Source organism: Xenopus laevis, chromosome 1L (genome assembly GCF_017654675.1).
Source record: "Xenopus laevis strain J_2021 chromosome 1L, Xenopus_laevis_v10.1, whole genome shotgun sequence".
Taxonomy (NCBI): domain Eukaryota; kingdom Metazoa; phylum Chordata; class Amphibia; order Anura; family Pipidae; genus Xenopus; species Xenopus laevis.
Window position 1 is genome coordinate 161,389,016 of NC_054371.1, and position 20,476 is coordinate 161,409,491.

Below are 20,476 nucleotides of genomic sequence, written 5' to 3' on the forward strand. Positions count from 1 at the left end.
AGGCACAGTCAGGCAAAGGGGTTCTTTTAGCGGGTGGTGCAGAGCACATCCCCCAGTTGCCTTCGACTGGGGATTACTGTACCGTTACCCTACCCCTGGAATACGAACCATCGGGTGCTGTCACTTGTTTAGCGCATTGCTCCTTTTAATCTCCTGAGAACTCTGGTCCAGTCAGTAGGCATCTACATGTCACACAGACATTTATAACAGCCATGTTTGGTGTTTTTAGTTAGCCAATTTGTTTCTATCTTGGCTGTTGTGTTTATGTCTGTTAATACTAATAAATCTCTCCTGTATCCCAAGGTTGGTTTAGGTGCTGCATACAGAGATAAGGAGTCATCAATGCTCAGCACAGGCCAGTGCTTGTTAATGCTGTCTGATACCTGATGTGATGCCGAAGAGTATGTCGTGGTGAAGATGAGTGGAGGGGTTGCTTCCTTGTGGATATGTTTTGCGGACAATAAGCCATCTTGAGAATGTTGTAATGATGTTCATTTGTATGTGCAGCAATTCTTCTGAATATCCCCTTTCCACAAATCTAATAAACATATCCTTCAATTGGGATTCAGCTGTCTCTTTTGTGCTATTGTTTCTTATAACCCTAAGAAACTGTGAGTACTTTTCTCTTTGGACTTTCAGAAAGGCTGGTGCTACAGCCAAAATGTTAGTGATGGATTCTTACACACAGGGGTGACCATTTCAGGATACAAAACAAATCCTGCCCACTGGGCGCTACTTGCACACATGAAGAGTTACCTTACTAAACTGGGCCCCTTGTGGACTACCAGTAAGCAAACACATAAGTAGGGGTCACCCCTGTACTCACAAATCTTCTGGGGGATTGCTCAGCCTCCTGGCTTTTCTCCAATGCCTTACTCAGACTAACTTTCTGTTACATGGTCTTGTCTCTCTCTGCACCTCGCAATGGCAAGTGGCACCCCCAGTCCCTCTGGGAGTTCCTCACACAGGCAGGTATCCTTCCTGCTCTGTGCACTGCTCTGAGAGTGCTTCCTAACAGGCTCACTAGAACTAAATACCTTTCCACAGGTCAGCCTTCCTATGGGAGGTGAGCGCCAATCTGTGAGCTGGACTACTGGATCGGAGTACCTGGCTTGCCTGTTCTTTCCAGAATACTCCAGCTTCCAGAACCTGGCCACCAAAGCCTTTAAACAGAGAACATATTCTCTGTTTATTAACACCCACCCTGGTGCCTACCTTTCCCACTATGAAGATCTTAAAAGGAAAACACACCTTTTCCCACATTGTTTTGGTCACTCTACCACATATCTCCCCCCTCATATTCAGCCCGTAGGGGTGAGCACAACAAGCCATCCCATAGCTTTCTTGCTCTAGGGACTTGATCAACATGGGGGTTTTCTGACCTTTTGAGTTTAGCTCCACACATGTTTTCTCACTTAAAGTGGAAACGGAAACCAAAACCATATTACTTACCACTTTCAGCATTTTCAGTCTGACTTAGTGGGCCCAAGTACTCTGTTGGAATCCCTACCACTCTGTAGGGGTGCATTTTTCCAACTTAGTGACCCCCACAGTAATTTAAAGTCTTGATTCAACAACATCAATGGTAACACATATACAGTACTTCTCTTGTGCGACACCACCGGATCTGAAACCTGTGGAGAAATATTGTTAAACAACACAACATCATTGTTATAGTCTCTAAACTGTTCTTTTGCAGTAGATCTGGCATGCATTTCAAAATTCCTTTCATGGTTCTTTGTCATTTCTTCTAGAACAACTGTTGAATTCTCCGTAGTAGTACTGTTCGGAACTATAACACCAGTACAATGATCATCAATACTGACTTGTTATCCGTGGCAAACTGGGCTTTCTGTCCCAAAGTCTTACAGTCTTTTACTTTGGGGTATACTCACTACTGCAAGGTCAACATCAAGGCTCTTTTCCTTGTGTATACTGGACCCATCTCCAGATAATTTTGTTGGCTTACCAGAATGTGAAGCTTTACAATTAGGCCCACCTGTTTCCTCAAGCTCACAATATTGTGCAACTGCACTCCCATTCAGTTGGTCGGTAAAGCTTACAATTACTTTTATCTCATGGGTAACTCCAACTGGATCTATGCATCCTTTTTACTAAAAAGTCTTTGCTGCAGACAACAGGGTAAGTTGACAGCACCCCAAGGAAGTTGGAGACAAAGGTTTCAGCAAACAACGTTTCAGTTCCACACAGGAAACTTTCGTGCTGCCTCAGAGATCATCTGACCAGAAATAATGCAGCTCTAACTGTAACAGGAACAAGTGTGGAAGCAAAAGACAGAACTCTGTCATGTGACCTAACATGTATGGTTTGTTGTGTGCACCGTGAATCATAGGATCCAAGGGGTGGCCCTTAGTTCTGAAAATAGCAATTTTCAATTTAGGATTACTCAATGGCTTGTACAGGTACTACTAAAAAAAATATTATTATGAAAAATGTTTATTTAGGTGAAGCAGGGTTTTACATGTGTGCTGTTTTATTCAATATATTTTTATAGAGACCTAAGTTGATCAGGGGTATAGCTTTCCTTTAAAGTTACCAGAAGTAGCTTTTTGCCACCCCTGATAACTTGACTTTTGCTAATGCCTGAGGCAAATTTCTCAACTAACCTCATGGCAGCAGTGCCCCTGATTCTTGGTCATGTATTGCTGAAAAGCTAGTTTTTGTGACAATATGTTAAGTGATTTTAGCAGTTATGACTGCAATAGAAGAGGCTGTTTTAAAGGAACAGTTTAGTGTGAATAAAAAAATGTGTCTATTATAGTTTATTAGCCAAACATGTAATCTATAAAGGCTGGAGTGAACGGATAGCCGGAACACTACTTCCTCCTTTGTAGCTCCCTAACCTCTTCAGATAACCGCTTCGCACCCATCGTCACACTTCGCCAGGCGCAAATGACTACGCTAATTCACTAAAATGCAGAGTTTCGTCGTGGGTGCCGAACACTGGCGACTTTTCACTAGCGTTACTTCGCCAATGCGAGTAATTGATAGGGAAGATGCACTAGCGTTCATTTCTGCCTAGCGAAACTTCGCTATGGATCTTGCGCTCAGGTCAATTTGCATAGGGCGGGAAATTTAAAGTTGTATGGACGTCTTTATGTTAAATGTTGGTGCATATACTTACAAATTACACTTATTAAAACACATGTCAAGGGAACCTCAATAAAGACAATAGAGTTATTTTAATGCCCTACACATGTGGCCACTGTAAAATTAATGTTCCATATGTTTGCAAATGTATAGGGAAAACAGGTTTCCCCAAAAAAATTCAAGATAGGTCTTTTGCAGGCAATCAGGCTGAAAAGACACCAGCGTTTTTGGACTTTGATGCATTTTGTATGTATTTTATATATATATATATATATATATATATATATATATATATATATATATTTATATATATATAATATAAAGTGACAGAAGATTGAGAAAGATCTAGCTACTTTAATGCACTTTGTCTGGTTTGAGGTGATGAAGGATGTAACGTTCAGTAAAATCGCCAGAGCAAAAAGTTGAGTGTGAATGACCGCTAGCGCCAGTCTCTTTCGGTAGCGAATTGGTGCCTGCGTCTGTTAGTAAATTGGTGATGTCCTGTAACACTAACGCGGTAACGCTAGCGAATTGTCACTAGCGTTAGTCACTTCACCTTTTAGTAAATCTGTCCCTTTGTGTGTGTGTGTCACATGGGGTGTGTGTGTGTGTCACATGGGACATAACTGTTCATTTAGTTAACTATTGTTCAGTTAGTTTACTTTTACTTAGCATGCAGGTCAGATTCCAAAGCAAATTAACTGAACCCTTATGGCCCATGTCAAGTCACTGACTGGTAACAGGGTAGAGAGATGCAAAGGAAGTAGTGTTCTAGCTGTTATGTTAGACACCAATTCACTCTAGCCTTTATTGATTACATTTTGACTAGCTGAATTAAATTAAAATAAAGTTAAATCACAGGCGAATAATAGTTTATTTTTTAAAATAAATGAGGCCTTTATATCTGCCTTCAATGTACCCTATATATGGTTTTAAAAAAACTTGTATTCTAGCTTAGTCCATTCTTCCACCTGGTTATTAAAGTGATACGCACACCAGAAATTAAGCCTTTTTTTTACATTTATCATAACATTTTCTTTGCATGCTACAGTATTTCTATTTTGCCATAAAAGTATTTGCCCGGTGCTTTTACATTAATCATCTGATCTCCCATGGTCCTGTATGAGGGAGCTGCAATATTTGTTCAGAAGTATTCCATTACCATTTGAAAAGCTTGAGAAATGACAGTTAAGTCAGGCTTGGGCACTTCATGTAACAATTGCTTACAAAATCAGACTTTTCAGCAATATACAGTCAACATGGGGGTTATTTATCAAAGGTCCAGTTGTTGTTGTTTCTGGGTTAAAAAAAACCCTCAAATTTGAGATTTATTATACCCCGACCTTGGAAATAGCTCGAATCAGAAAATACACCATCTAAAACCTGTCAAGGTCATGTAGAAGTCAATAGCAGAGGTCCTTTGAACCATATGAAGTTTTTAATAGCCTTCATGATGTTCAAGTTTTTTTTGGTGGGTTTCAATTCGAGCAATATGATTTTTTGCCAAAAACTCGATCAATTAGAGTTTTTGGGTTGTTAACCCCAAACTCGCTGAATCGAGTTTTTTTCTATTCAAATTTTTATCTTAAATTAGAAAACAATCGAGTTGTGAGTTCAATCGAGGTTTAAAAAGCTCACATAGCTCTAAAATTCGACCTTTGATAAACAACCCCTTTAATGTACAGTAATACAGTATTTTGAAGAGTAGAAGAAGTGTAAAAGAGGGGGTTGTGGGAGCTAATGGGAGGACTAAACCCTCTGACTGAAACCAATGCCTAGGTCAGGAGGCACTTATCCCAAGAAATGCTACCATACAGAAAGGTGCCCGGCTTTGAATACTTTGACCAGAGGTAAATTGTTAGGGATCACCATATGGGATTTACCTTGACGTGGTGTTGTGGCCTACCAATTTTATGATTATAACTTTGTAACTAAAATCCCCTATTTTTGTAAATACATGCATTAGCATAGATATTGGATTACTTATGAGACCGGGGACCTGGGAATGTTCAATGATCAACCCCCACTCTCTTTCTGTATGTTTATAGTTACTTTGGCCAGATCAGTAGCACTTCCAGTGTACTTAAATATATTTATACTTAGTCTTGGAGTGCTCCCACAACCCTCCTTTTTTGCATTTTGTATTGTAGCAGAGTTATTCTGCTGGAAGTCTAGCAGTTATGCTGTAGGCCAAGCTTTCATGTAGTTGTAGCACCCCCACACCCTTCCCTTTAAATGATGGTCCCATGCCTTTAAAAATCGGTGTGGGTCTGGGAGTTCTCTCTCTTAAAAGCTGCAAGTGGGGAAAGATTAAGCCTGGGGAACCAATGCTGTGGTCATGGCAACCTCTCTCTTCTAAAAGCTAATGGTAGTAAAGTACTAAGCCCTCTTAATAAAACTAATGCCTAGGCAGGGGACACTTGTACCAAGAAATGCTACAATGCAGGGAGGTGCCAGCATTTGAATACTATGACCAGAGGTAAATAGTTAGGGACCACCATATGAGTGGTATGCTGGTTTACCAATTTTACGATGATAACTTTGTAGCTAAAAACCCATGTTTTTGTAAATACATGCACTTGCTTCGATACTAGATAACTTATGAGAAAGGGGACCAGGGAATGTGCATTGATCAATCCCCCTCCTTTTCTGTCTAAAGCTTACTTACCCCCTAAGTAGCACACTGTAAAAATGAGTATGAGTTAGATTTCCTATGCCATTCCATTTAGAAAAATGTATCACCATGACCAGTGTAAAGAGATATTCTTTCAAATTTTGTCATGAAAATATGAATCCTCTCAAGAAGTGCAGATTTCATTGGGCAATTATAGGCATCTGAACTCCAAAATGGAGATAGACAGACAGTCTGACAGATACAATAGATGGTAGTCAAAAGTGTCAACATACTCTGCAGCACTGTACAATAAATTAGTGTATAATATCCATTAAATATACAAATTTACATACAAAGCAGACAATAACTGATACGAGAGGTAACAATTTACAAATTGCTTGTTGTTTCAGAGTTAGCTGATTAACAAAACCTGAACTGATTTCTGTTACATACACAGAACCAGTGAAAATCTGAAATGATTGTATATTGGAAAGTTGTTTAGAAAGATATTTTCTTTCATAGCACTAAATACAATTATGAATGTAGAGGCACCTCTAGTTCTGCTGCTGTCTTAATTGAAGCTTTTTTGATGCATTGGATTAATGTCACTAAGAGAATTATTTTTATGGTCAGGTTTTTTGGGGCAAAAATTTTCATGGAAAAAATATTTGAGATTTATTACACCCAAATGCTGCAATAAGACAGAATCCGAAAATCTGGAATTTCATGTATGAGTCAATGGCAGATGTCCCTATCCCAATTTCAAAATATCATTGTCTGCACTGGGTTTAGCCTGATAATTTGAAAAATACAGTTTTTTTTGGTCAATAACCCAACAAAATAGAGTGATTCTAGAAAAAAGTCAGAACAAAAATATTACTACTCAGGTTTTCTCTCAATTTTATCTAGTCGTTCCATGATCCGATTTATTTGCGTTGTTTTGAAGCTAAATAAGGCAAAATTATGGATGGGAGTTTGGTCAAGCTTTTTTTATGACAAAAATTTGATTACATTTATTAAATAACCCCCTTGATTTAGTTATTTTTTATTTATTAGAATAAATAGTTACCCAGTCTTGAAATAGTTCTTTAACATCTTGATTTCTCATGGTATATATGAATGGGTTGATAAGAGGGACAACAACTGTATTCAGTATTGCTACTTTTTTGTCAAAGGTAAAATTCTGACCTGGTTTTGGCCTTAAATACATAAATATACAACTTCCATAGGCTAGGGTGACAACTATGGCATGAGACAGACATGTGGAAAGTACTTTACCTCTTCCCCCTTCTGAAAGAATTTTTGATGCTACAAGAATAATATTAATGTAGGACACACATGTAACCAGGAAAGAAACAATCAGTATAGAAGAATTTGCTACAATGATTATCTGAATTTTGCTTGTGTCTGCACAAGAGTTCTGAAGAAGTTGACCAACATCACAGAAAAAATGGTCTATCTCATTAAAACAAAATGTCAGCCTCATTATTAAAGTTGCAGGGGCACAAATGGAGAGCAATGAGACTAACCAAATCCCGGCTATCAACTGAATACATACGCGCCTCTGCATTATAGTTATATAATGTAGAGGGTAACATATTGCCAAATAACGATCAACAGACATTACAGCAAGAAGCAGAAACTCAGCAGTTCCAGTTACAAAGAAGGTATACATTTGAATTAAGCAAAAATGTAAAGAGATTGATTTACCTTTTCCTATTAGAACCTTTAGCATGTTTGGCACTGTGGTGTTAGTGAAACAAATATCTATTACTGCTAAATTGCATAGAAAAAAATACATGGGTTTGTGGAATTTTCTATTCATTGAGACAATGGCAACAATAAAGAGATTCCCTACCATTGTGAGGATGTTTGCAACCAGGACCAAAGAAAACACAATTGGAGCTGCGTGTAGAAGTAAAGGAAAGCCCAAAAGAATGAACTCTTTTACTGTAGTTACATTCTGCATATTATATATATATATATATATATGTATATATATATATATATATATATATATATATATATATATATATATATATATATATATATATATATATATATATATATATAAAATGATTCTGTTACTCTGTGATGTAAAAAAATGGAATAAATGTATTTAATAAAATTCCAACAATATTATTTACTGGATACTGCAACTGTATTGCAATCATTCAGTTGTGCTTGAGAACAAAATGTAATCAAAAAATAGTCACCTTTTTTCTGGAAAAAAATACACCACCTTGTATTATAGTTCAAATTATAATTATGGAAACGGGATGATTCCTCAACTTTTTTTTAAAAATAAAAGTCTGTATTGTTCTTCTTACAGCATACAATAGAGTTAATAATGCTTTTCATTTATCAATGTATTTTTTGGGACTGAATTTTGCTCCATCGCATAAAATATTTGTCAGAACAAGGATATAGACAGGTGAGTGCTGAGCAATATCACTTAACAGAGAAGAAAGTCTATAGAGAGTAAAAGTCATGAATTGTTTTTCATGATGTGGAAAATGTATCAGCGTTAGTCTACGGGAAGGACCTGAAAGTTATAAAATGTTATTATTAATGTCTTTTCACACATGCAGTACTAGGATAGAAATATGCTAAATACAGTAACATTTCCTGGCAACTCAACTGTTTTCACTGATGATATAACATGAAAATTAAGATTTTTTTTCCCCTTATACTAAATTTCTGAAATGTCTAAAATATATTAGCCATGAAAATACTATTTTATAGACACTTTTACCAAAAATGTTGTTTATTAGTTTTTTAGTAATTAACAACCATAAATTCTTAAGTATGTATGATGAAAACATATGGGTTTGTTGAGTTACCTTGCTGTTAAATATCAGTCATTAACATTTGCAATCACAACTTCCAACCCAACAATATGTGACCAAAAAAGTGAATTGTACCGGAGCAACAATAATGGAGAATGGAAGATTTCATATGCACCCTAACCCTCTCGAACATGAGAAACAATCACTTCGTTTGAGCTTTTATGTACAATCTCTGCATATAAATTTAGACTGTGACCTTGGGACGACAATTCCCCAACCCCTTTCCTTTCTTTTTATATTGAACTGCAAAATTTATGTTGACATGTTATTTCATGATTACTGCACTACCGTTTATGATTACCCCTTTAAAAATTTAAATATGGTGGGCATTTTATACTTCAAAAACTTTATACCTCAAAAACCTCAAAAAATTTTTTGTAAAAAAGACAATTTTCAGCAAAAATTTGCAGTTTGGAATTGAAGGACATATTTACCTATATTGAATTACTGAGAATTCAAAATAGGTTTTAAAAATATACTTTTTGTGTGGTTGTTACTGTTAAGGGCATAGAAACTAGTGTCTTTTTGTTATTTTATCCAAGTGCTTGTGGAAAATAAACTGCTATATATTTGACTTTTATGTGGATGAAAAACAATATATTTGCATAAAAAGGTGTTTAAAAATAATCATGTTGTGAGGATTTTAATTTAGTGGAATGGTTACTGTTTCGAAATATAGGTTGTGGGGGCATACAGTATTTTGGAATTTACCGTGGGTTTTGGCCTTGTCTACATTAAGAGGGTTATTTATCAAAGGTCGAATTTTTGAGTTATGTGAGCAGTTTTAACCTGAAAACGCAAATGAAACACAATGAAAAAACTTGAATCGCTAGAATTTATCGAGTTTTGGAGCAAAACCCTCCAAAAAAAAACTTGAACATCATGAAGGCTATTAACACCTTCTAATGGGTCAAGGGACCACATTTAGGAATGGCATCAACTTTCCTCCAATCCATAGGTACCATTTGAAAATCAGAAATACAGGCTGGTCTAAAACTGAACTAAGCTCTGATAGAACCTGAGGGTGTATTCCATCTGGCCCTGACACCTTGTTCACAATTATTTTTAGTAAAGCTTTTGAAACCATATCGTGAGTCAGCCACTGACTTGATTGAACTGAGCTAAAAGCACAGCTATGAGGTGGGTCTGGGAACTCTATCTTCTCTATTGCAAACACTGAAGAAAATAACTGATTTAGCACATTTGCCTTCTCTGTATATGTTACCACCATACCTGTACCATTATTTAAAGGAGCCACACCCTCAACCCATATCTTTTTACTGTTAATATACTAAAAACAAGTTTTGAAGGTACGTCTTAGCCTCTGCCACAATGCACTTCACATTTCCAAAATTTGCTGTTTTTGTTGTCCTTAAGGCACTATGGGTTTATTGACTCTGAATGCAAAAATCACAAAAAAATTGTGATTTTCTTTTATAAAATTGGAATTTAAAAAAAAATCATGCATTTTTTCGGAATTTATTAAACCCCAAGGATGTAAAAGTCTGAATCTGAAAATCCGGCATCTCAGACCTGTCGAGGTTGCATATAAGTCAATGGGAGAAGTCCCAATGATTTTTGGATGTGCGCTGGGTTTTGTGCAATACCCTGACATTTTCTGAGTTTTCGGTTGAAAATTCCGGGAAAATCGGATGGAAAAATCCGGAAAAAAAATCATGAAAATCAGATTTTTTCCTGCAAAGCAATGTTTCTTGAAAATTTAATAATAAATAAGCATAAAAAACCCTTTATGTTGTTTTCTGAAATTCAGTGTTTTTGTACCAGACATTCAATGAGATTACATTATGGTCTCTATTGCCCAGGGGTTCAACTACATGCACATTTGATACACATTCATCAGAGATCACTAGATTCAGTATAGCATTTTTTCTGGTTGGCTCCTCCACACCGTGTGCCATAAAATTGTTAAGGCCAGATCTACCATTTGTGCTAAATACACTCAATGGCAGTATTGCATTTTTTAATGCATGATGATGGAGAGCTCAATTCACCATTAATTTACAAACATGATAGTGTCAGATGTTGGTCCAGAAAACCCCTCTCCTGCAGAGAGGTTAACAATTGACAAACAGAGGGAGCGCATGCGCGGGGGAGACAAGATGGCCGCAATCCACTAGAGCTCCGTAGCACCCCTCCGGTAGAAAGCCGACATTAGCTCACAGAGGAGACCTTCCGGTGCCCGCTCATTGCGGATTGATTGCCGCTTACCTGGGGCATGGGTCGAAGGAAGCATAAGGAGACAAGTACTCTCTCCCCGTACCTGCACCGCAAGCGCACAGGCCAACAGGTCGGAGGGAAACAAGATGGCGCTGGTGTTCCGAGCAGCGCATCTAATTCTCCTACGCACTTAGACGCTGCGGACTCTCCCAAGTCTATGGAGGACATGAGACCACCTCTGACCCCTCCAGGGGATGCTCCGGACTTCACAGTTAAAGGTCAGATGGGGGCAATATCTACACCGGGGAGGCAAGTGGGAGATATGGTCACGTCAGGGGAACTCTCTGCGCAGCTTTCCCAATTGTATGATAAGCTGTCACAGACCATAACGGCCAGTATTAAACCATCCACTAATGATCTCCAGAAAGATCTGAGGGAAATTGGAGATCGTACTGACCAAGTAGAGCGGGCCACTGAGGCCCTGAGGCAACGACAGGCCTTATTGGAAGATGAAAACGCCACACTGCAAGAGGAGGTTGAGAAGCTAAAAAGCATGCAGGAGGATTTCGAAAACAGGGAAAGGAGGCAGAACTTGCGAGTTAGAGGGGTGCCAAACACTGTTAGCCCTACAGAACTGAGGGCGTATTTAAGATCCCTGTTCTCTACCATTAACCCTGTTCTCCCTCCAGAAGCATGGCGCATGGACAGAGCTCATAGAGCATTGGGTCAGGCCCCTGCAAAAGGAACTAACCCTAAGGATGTCATATGCAGACTGCACTATTATGAGAGCAAAGAGTCAGTGATAAATGTGACACGGAATCAGTCGTACTACACATTCCAAGCACAGAAACTTCAGATTTTCAATGATCTCTCACCAATAACTTTGGCAAAGAGAAGGGAGATGCGACCGACTACGACTAAACTCAGAGAAGCGAAGATCCCGTACAGATGGGGCTTCCCGTTTAAACTGTTGGTGACACGAAATGGTCAACAATATGTGCTGAGAGATGCAGCATTGGGAGACCAATTTCTCGCTCAACTGGGAGTTTCGAAACTACCTAGAGAAAGTTCCCCTCAGCAGTCCCCTGCAAGATCTGCTCCATCTCCGGTGTGGAATGAGGTTTCTCCAAGGGCCGAGAATCGGAAGAGTCCAGGTGGCGGGGAATCCCAGCAGTCCACTTCGCCAGCACACAGCTCACGCCCTTCGTCAGGCAACTGAAGGTCCAGGAGTGCACACTACAGCAGCTGCTACTGGCTGGGGACTTCACAGGTCTGCGACTTAGAAGCATACAGAACTGGGACATCGGGGGCTACCGAGGAAGCATCGGCTATTTGAGCTGGTTTTGATTGTATAGGGGTGTTTGCAGGTTGGAGACCGTGCTTTTTGTTCTCACCCCATGACTCCGGCTGTAGGGGAGGGGATCCCCACAACAGACTTCCTTTTGTTACTGCTGGAAGCCGTAAGTTATTTCAAATGTGATCAACGACTCCAGGTTGGAGCTGACAATTTGTTATTGTTATGTTGTGGTTTTATATCAATATTGATGTTTCATATGCTATGTAATCGAGAAGGTACTATCGCAGAAGGGTCCTACTACCACGCTCTCTATTTCAATCTCAGGTTTTTGCAGTTGTTAATCTTACAGGCTTTTATAGATTAGAAATGCAACCCAAGCCCAGATACTGATCATGGCTAAGGTTTTGTCACTAAATGTGAATGGTTTGAATTCCCCATTAAAAAGACAGTTGGCATATAAGGAGATAATGGTCCAAAAACCAGGTATAGTTCTCTTACAGGAAATGCATCATAAGAGGGGAGACCCATGGCGGCTGAATAATAAACTGTACCCTATTTGTATCCAAGCCTCTGGTCCCACTAAACGGGCAGGAGTAGCCACGCTAATACATAAAGACTGTAACTTTCAATTGGAGGGCATACAGAAAGATTCCAGGGGGTATTATCTCATCCTTAAGGGAACTATGGGGGAAACACCACTAGTGATTGCCAATGTGTATCTGCCAAATAAACGTCCATTGCACTGTTTAAGCAAGTGTCTAAATAAGGTTACAGCGTTGCATTGCCCCAATGTAGTCTTAGGGGGGGACTGCAATATGGTCTTATCTCGGGAGAAGGATAGGCAGGAATTGAGACAAGGCCAGCCGACATACTCTACAGAGCAAACCACTAGAAAGTTTCGGGATCTACTTAATGCTCATGCCCTAATAGATATCTGGAGGGTGGAACATCCGGTGGGCAGGGAATACACCCATTACTCTCATGCCCATCAGGTACATACGAGAATTGATTATATTCTCTTATCTTCCTCCATGTGCACTTCCCAACAGTTTTCGAAAATTCACTCCATCACATGGTCGGATCATGCTCCTGTAGAAGTTACTATAAGATTAGGACAGCGTAAAAAGAGTATGCATGCCTGGCGCTTGAACGACTATTTGTTGAAGGTACCGGATATAAGGGATAAAGTGAGTGACATGATATCTGATTATTTTCAGCTTAACCTAGGATCGGTTGATTCACAAGGGGTGCTGTGGGAAGCCCATAAATCAGTAGTTAGGGGGCATTTGATATCGTTGGGGTCGGCACTTAAACGGTCGTCCCAGTTGCTTATACAGGAGAAAGAGATCCTCTTACGGGAAACTGAGAACAGGCAGGCTTCTCATCCTACGAAGAGACGGTTGGTGAGAATTGTCCAGCTCCGAAATGAGATCAAAGATTTGCAGATTCAACAGGCAGATAGGAGTATTACTAATAGGAAACAGATATATTATGAAAGGGCGAATCAACCACATACTTTGCTGGCTAGAAAACTACGACAGCGAAAATGTTTAAATTCCCCTCAGATAATTTACACGCCTACTGGCCCTACCTCTGATCAACAGCGAATTATGGAGGAATTCACTCAGTACTATCAAAAATTGTATAATTTGTCTCCAGAATTAAAGGGTTCGACCACAGGTACTGAGGCTATGCTAAAATATCTCCACTCCTTAGATTTACCTGTACTTGGGGAGGAGGAGCTGGAAATACTTAATGCAGAGGTGACTGAGGAGGAATTGCTTAAGGCGATTGAGGAAATGCCCACCTCTAAGGCTCCAGGGCCGGATGGTCTTACGTATAGTTATTATAAGACCTATCGGCAACTACTACTCCCCCATATGTTGAGATTATTTAATGCATTTTTGAAAGGCCAAGCAATTCCTTCCACCTTTAAGGAGTCGTTCATCACGCTTATTCCTAAGGAGGGAAAGGACCTCACCAGGTGCTCTAATTACCGCCCGATCTCCTTATTGAATTCAGATTATAAAATTTTGACCAAAATCTTGTCACAGAGATTGAATCAGTTACTCCCTAGACTTGTAAACTTGGACCAGGTGGGCTTTATAACGGGGAGGAAGGCAGGTGATAATACTAGGAGAGTAATAGATCTGGTGGATGTGGCCAATAAAAGAAACACCCCTATGATCCTCTTAAGCCTGGATGCCGAAAAGGCGTTCGACCGCCTAAAATGGGATTTTATGTTTGCGACCTTAGGCAGAATGGGGTTTAAGGGGGAATTTATTGCGATCTTGTCAGCATTATATAGTAATCTGGTTACGAAAATTAAGATGACACCAAATGTATCACAGCCCATATATATCCGGAATGGCACGAGGCAGGGGTGCCCGTTGTCCCCTTTGTTGTTTGCTTTGAGTATAGAGCCTTTGGCACAGCGGATAAGAAGCCATGCGGATATACATGGGCTCCAGATCCGGGAACAGCATTACAAGATCGCCCTATATGCGGACGATGTAATTCTGACTTTGCTTCGCCCCCAGACGTCCCTTCCGAATTTACATGCTACTCTGAATGAATATGGAGCTCTTTCAGGGTATAAAACTAATGATGCTAAGTCTGAGGCACTGCCAATTAATATCCAGGGCCCTCAGCTTAAATTGTTGAAATTGAACTTCCCATATAAATGGCAGCACAAGAGCATCACATACCTGGGAATTCAAATAACCCCGAGCTATGGGACATTATATTCGGTGAACTATCCAAAATTATTAGAAACAATAAAGAAAGAATTGCTGGTTTGGCATACATATATAACCTGTCCTGGTTTGGAAGCATCTCATCGGTGAAGATGAATGTTTTACCCCGTCTGCTATATTTATTTGACACCATTCCGGTTGTGCCTCCCAGGCGAATATTGGAAGATACTCAGAGGGCTCTAATGCGATTTATATGGGGACATAAAAGACATAGAGTGCAAAGACAGGTCTTAACGACGGCAAAGTCAGATGGGGGGCTTGCAGTTCCCAATTTAAGTAACTATTATTTAGCTACTCAGGCGAAACAGATATTAGGGTGGATGACTGAAGTTCCGTTAACAAAATGGGCTGAAATAGAAAGAACATATCCACAAACTGGGTCCCCCAGTTGTTCCCTTTGGATAAATCATAGGCGGGCGCCTCGTAACCTCCCCCTGGAAGCTATGAAGCATACGGCTAGATGCTGGAATCAGGTGGCGGCTAGAATGGGGTGTATTCAGGAGTCATCCCCGTTTTTCCCTCTAGTGGGAAATCCAGAGTTCCCCCCCGGACTTTCTCCCGTTGTTCGGGGACTACTGATAAGAGCTAAGCTGACTCAGCTAAAATCTCTATTTAGGTCAACGGATAGGAAGATGAAAACGTATGAGGAACTAGTGGGAATGGAGGGCGTAGATAGCTTCCCTCAATACTTATATTTGCAATTGACACATTATGCCCAGTCGGTGTACCCAGATTTAGTGCTCCCCCTGTTACATCCTATATTGAAACTATGTACACTATCTCCTCAGCAAAAAGGGCTGATTACATCCTGGTACTATACAATCAATAAAACTGATATTGAACAAACCCCTCATAAGTATATGAGTCGCTGGTCAGAGGCCCTGGGAACGGAGATCACGATCTCAACCTGGGGGAGAATTTGGGAAAATGCGGGAAAAACTTCCATATGTGCCTCAGTTAAGGAAAACATTTACAAGATTATTATGGGATGGTATCATACCCCAGTTTTGCTACATAAACTGTTTCCTGATTCCTCCACTCCTGTGTGTTGGAGGTGTAAAGAACAAGAGGGTTCCTTACTGCATATGTTTTGGGGATGTTCAAAACTAGATAGCTACTGGAAGATGATACAGGGATATATGGAACGGGTGATAATGGTAACGGTGCACCTTGACCCTATGGTCTTTGTCTTAGGAGATAGAATTCCGAAATTGCCAAACCCATCGCAGAGGATGGTTAATCACATCCTGACGGCAGCCAGGGGTTTAGTGGCGAAACACTGGAAGGCCCCTAGACCTCCCACAGAACAGGAGTTCCTAGATAGAATGAAATATATTCGCAGAATGGATTGTCTGACGGCACTGAAACATAATACCATGGATGTATTTGATAGAATTTGGTGTAATTGGGATCTGTTGGAGTTGCAGCGGGGGACCGTGTAATTTGGGATTTATGGGGTCTATAAGATATGTAACTGGCATGTACAGGATCTGCAGGGCGGTAACCTAAACACACAGCTGGGAGTTGAGGGTGGTGTAGGGACACTAGAATGACTGTGTAGATGTACCTTTATATTTTGGCAATACCATGTGGCTACATGACTGAATGAAGGAGCATAGTAGGAAAATAACATGTTGATGTATGGATGCTGTATGGTGCTCAGATTATGCCTTCTCTTGCCAATTGTACTGTGATATGGCCCTATGTGGGCAAGTTGTAATGTTTGTTTTTGCAAATGTGAAAAAAAAAAAAAATGCAAATAAAAATATAAAAAAAAAAAAAAAAAAAACAATTGACAAACAGAAAAGAATCCAGTAGCACACCAGTAATTGTGTAGTGAAATACGTGACTTTATTCAGCTCGTATACATATGAACAAAATGCAAAGTTTTGGGACCCTCTGGACCCTGTATCAAGCCTACACACATGTAAAACAACATTTAAAGAGGGAGGGGGGTAAAAAGTTACTCCCCTTCCCGAATGATCATCATAACCTGTGTAACAAGTCCAAAATATCCCAACACTATTAAATGATAGGTCCAAGCATTGTCCAAGATTGGGTCCATCAGTGCTGTTTAAGTTGATTTATTGCATAAGAAAATCCAATTTACAGTGTATATTTAGAAAAAATAGCATATTTACACAATACCCAAATAATATAGTTGTAACATACCTTAGGCACATTCTGCACATTGCACTGAGCACTTTTTCTGTAACATGCAGAACCCCACAGTCCAATGTCGATTGATCCCTTAATAACTTACAGTATATACATTATAAACATGAATAAACATATCATGCCAATGTGAGTTGTTCTAGGCAAAATGTAAGTGATTTTTTTTCACATTGATTTTAAAAAGTTTTTATATAGACTTGTTGAAAGTGATGAGTATGCATCACTTGTACAGTGTGTCTTACAAACGATGCTTGTGATGCACACCATTCATCAGAAAAGTCAAGATGGATGCATTGGAAACCATCTGAAAGTGCATAAGCGTGTTTGGACACCAAAACTCCAAGCACCTTAATTGCATCAATATGCACTCTTTATTCTGTCCATTCATGTATGTAGGTGCATTTATAAACAATCCTTTATAAGTTAAATGCAATCATATTTTAGTAACCTTTTTCTCACTGCCTGAAAATCGGTAAAAATTAGCACAGCAATTGTTCCCCCCTTTTACATTTATATAAAAAAGTATCACTCTTCATACTCTTCTTGAGAATGAGTATGTTTACACCATCAATAACACTGACAGAAATATATAAAGTATTCAGCACTTATATTGGTAATTCAATTGATATTCTAGAAATTTTAGTTGAGCAGCCAGTTGTTTCTTGATCCAACTTCGGACCTATATATATATATATATATATATATATATATATATATATATATATATATATATATATATATATATATATATATATATATATATATATATATATAAATATATATAGATCCATAAGAGAAGAAATGATGGTGATTTCTATTATTACATTAAATTAATTGTTGCATTTTTACATGCTTTAGAAATTAAATTCATTGAGGTTCCCAATTTCAAAGACAAAACAATAACAGCAAATCATTTATTTATTGTCAGGTAGACTGAAAGGATAGCAGTCTCTTTATTGCTACTTTTACCTCCTTATTCCTTAGGCAATATATTATTGGATTAAGAATGGGTATTAAAACAGTGTAAAATACTGCTACTGTTCGATTAAGACTAAAGGTGAAGCCACCCTTTGGTCTAACATATATGAAAATTACAGAACTGTAGTACACAAGGACAACAATTAGATGTGAACCACAGGTGGAAAATACTTTTCTTCTTCCAATTTTAGTGGGGATTTTCAGTACTGTGATAATAATGTAAAAATAAGACATCAAAGTGACAGTAAATGAAGTCATTATAACTACAGCTGCACAAATAAAATCAAGGAATTCATTGAAAGAAGCATCTCTGCATGAAAGTTGTAAAAGAGGGGGAGCATCACAAAAAAAATGGTTTATTACATTGCTGCTACAAAACTCAAGCTGAGAAATTAAGAGAATTGGAGGGAAAGTTGTAATAAACCCCCCAAACCATGAGCATATAATAAGTTTCTGACAGGTTGGATGGTTCATTAAAGATGAGTAACGTAATGGGTGACACACAGCCAGATAGCGATCAAAGGCCATGACACCCAACAGGAAACACTCAGTGGAACTAAGGAAAAAGAAAAAAAATAGCTGAGTGATACAACTAGAAATTGAGATAACCCTTCCCTGGAAAGATATGGTAGCTAGAATTTTCGGAACAGTCACAGAAACGTAACACATTTCTAGTAAAGAGAAGTTGCGAAGAAAATAGTACATTGGAGTTTGCAGCTTACTTTCTTTTAGAGTTATCATTATAACCAGGGAATTAGTAAAAAGGGTTAATATATAAGTACACAAAAGTATCACAAATAAAACTTCCTGGACGATTGGAACACCAGGAAATCCCCAAAGTATGAATTCTTTCACCAGGCTTGTATTAACAAATAACATGCTGACAAGCCCCTGTATAAGAAAAAGAGTGCAGTCGATAATTATGTCATAGTTCATGTTGCTAATTGCTAATTCAGAAAATAAGCAGTTGTTATTGTATTTGGGTAGACCACACATTGCTCAACTAAATAGAACATATAAATAGATCAAATATATTATATAATATATGAGTGGAGAAATCCCCTTTTCCTCATAATCTCATTCAGTTGGTGGTATGTATATAAAAAATACATATACATGTAAACATACATATTTTTCTGTGCTCACTAGGACCACTTCCCCATCCCCTTCGGCTCACAATGTAATACAAATCCTCTCTCACCTTATTCCACTGAAGTAATGGTTTCTGTGCCTTTGGGGGCATTCCAGAGAAAATCTACACCACCCACTATGAAAAACAATGGACTTCAAGTCCTAAATTCACAATGGAACAAAATGAGAGGCATTGCATTACATAACCACAGCTGAAAAAGCTCATGTTAAAAGGGAAGGTATTTTCCCCTTTTACCGTGGAATATAAATACATAGCAAGACTTTATTGTCCATAATGATATTGTTATAAAATGTACATTTTTACAAAAATGTTTACCTATAAAATATACATCTCTGCCACATCATCTTTAAAATATACTTAAAGCAGACTCATAAGTAATTTTTAAATATCAGTTGCAAACAACACAAGGGGGGGAATTCACAAAAGTGGAGATAGCCCATTTTTGGAGTAAAAGTGGTGGTAAACTGGAGAAAAATACTTTCTCCATATTCACAAACAGAAATCAGCCTAAATTCAGACTCACCCGACACTTTTCATTTTTTAGTGAAATAAAGACAGTTTACAGACACTTTTATGAATTTGTTTTTCAAGCGACATAAAATGGCATAAAAATGACATTATAAACGACATTTTCTCCCGACATTTAAAAAATGGAGTAAAGCTCAGTATAAAGGATGCCATACACGGAGAGATTCGCTTGTTTGGCGATGTCGACAAACGAGCGGATCTCTCCCCGATATGCCCACTTTGATATGCCTTACCCTAAAGATGGGTAACGGGTGGTCGGATCGCGGGACTGCATCAATGAACAGATGCGGCTGCGATCCAACGGGATTTTTAGTCCCGTCCGATCGACATCTGCCCGACTTTCGGCCAGATATCGATCGGCGTAGCCCGTCGGAGGGCTCCATACATGGGCCAGTAAGCTGCTGACTAGGTCTGTCTGCAGCTTTTATCGGCCCGTGTATGGCCACCTTAACTCTACCCCATGTGTCAGATCAATTCTAAGATCATTTGCTCTGCTTTGGTTCAGCCAATCTTTATTTCACACCTCTTGTATTTGTCCCATTGGGGAATTATTAGCATATTAATATTAGTGTTTTATAGTCAGGGCACAAGTTTCTGTCTAACCCTATAGGTGTAAAATCCTCATTAACAAAACAAGTAAAACACTGATTAAACAAAAACGTGTATTTTATACTATTTACTATGTAAAAAGTTTTTAACTCAAAGTTGCGTTATTTTTCTAGTTTTAGTTTAATGGATGAGGCAATAATAGCAATTCGAGTGAATATATTATCTAAAGTAAAAATAAAGCCTCTCATCCATTTGTTTAGTTTTAGCAGCAATTAGACACTTGACCTG

General features: G+C 38.7%; 1 protein-coding gene across 1 annotated transcript; it reads right to left on the minus strand.

Annotated features, from left to right (window-relative positions):
* Positions 1–17,810: 17,810 nt before the first annotated feature.
* On the minus strand, positions 17,811–19,113 carry LOC108695657 (olfactory receptor 6C75). The gene has a single exon (XM_018224502.2). The coding sequence runs from the start codon at positions 18,952–18,954 to the stop codon at positions 17,905–17,907; it is 1,050 nt and encodes a 349-aa protein (XP_018079991.2). The 5' UTR covers positions 18,955–19,113; the 3' UTR covers positions 17,811–17,904.
* Between the last annotated feature and the right edge of the window lie 1,363 nt (positions 19,114–20,476).

What these genes read in the sequence shown, in the direction of transcription:
- LOC108695657 (XM_018224502.2), bottom strand. Translation starts at nt 18,954, where the DNA reads ATGTGTGGTCTACCCAAATACAATAACAACTGCTTATTTTCTGAATTA.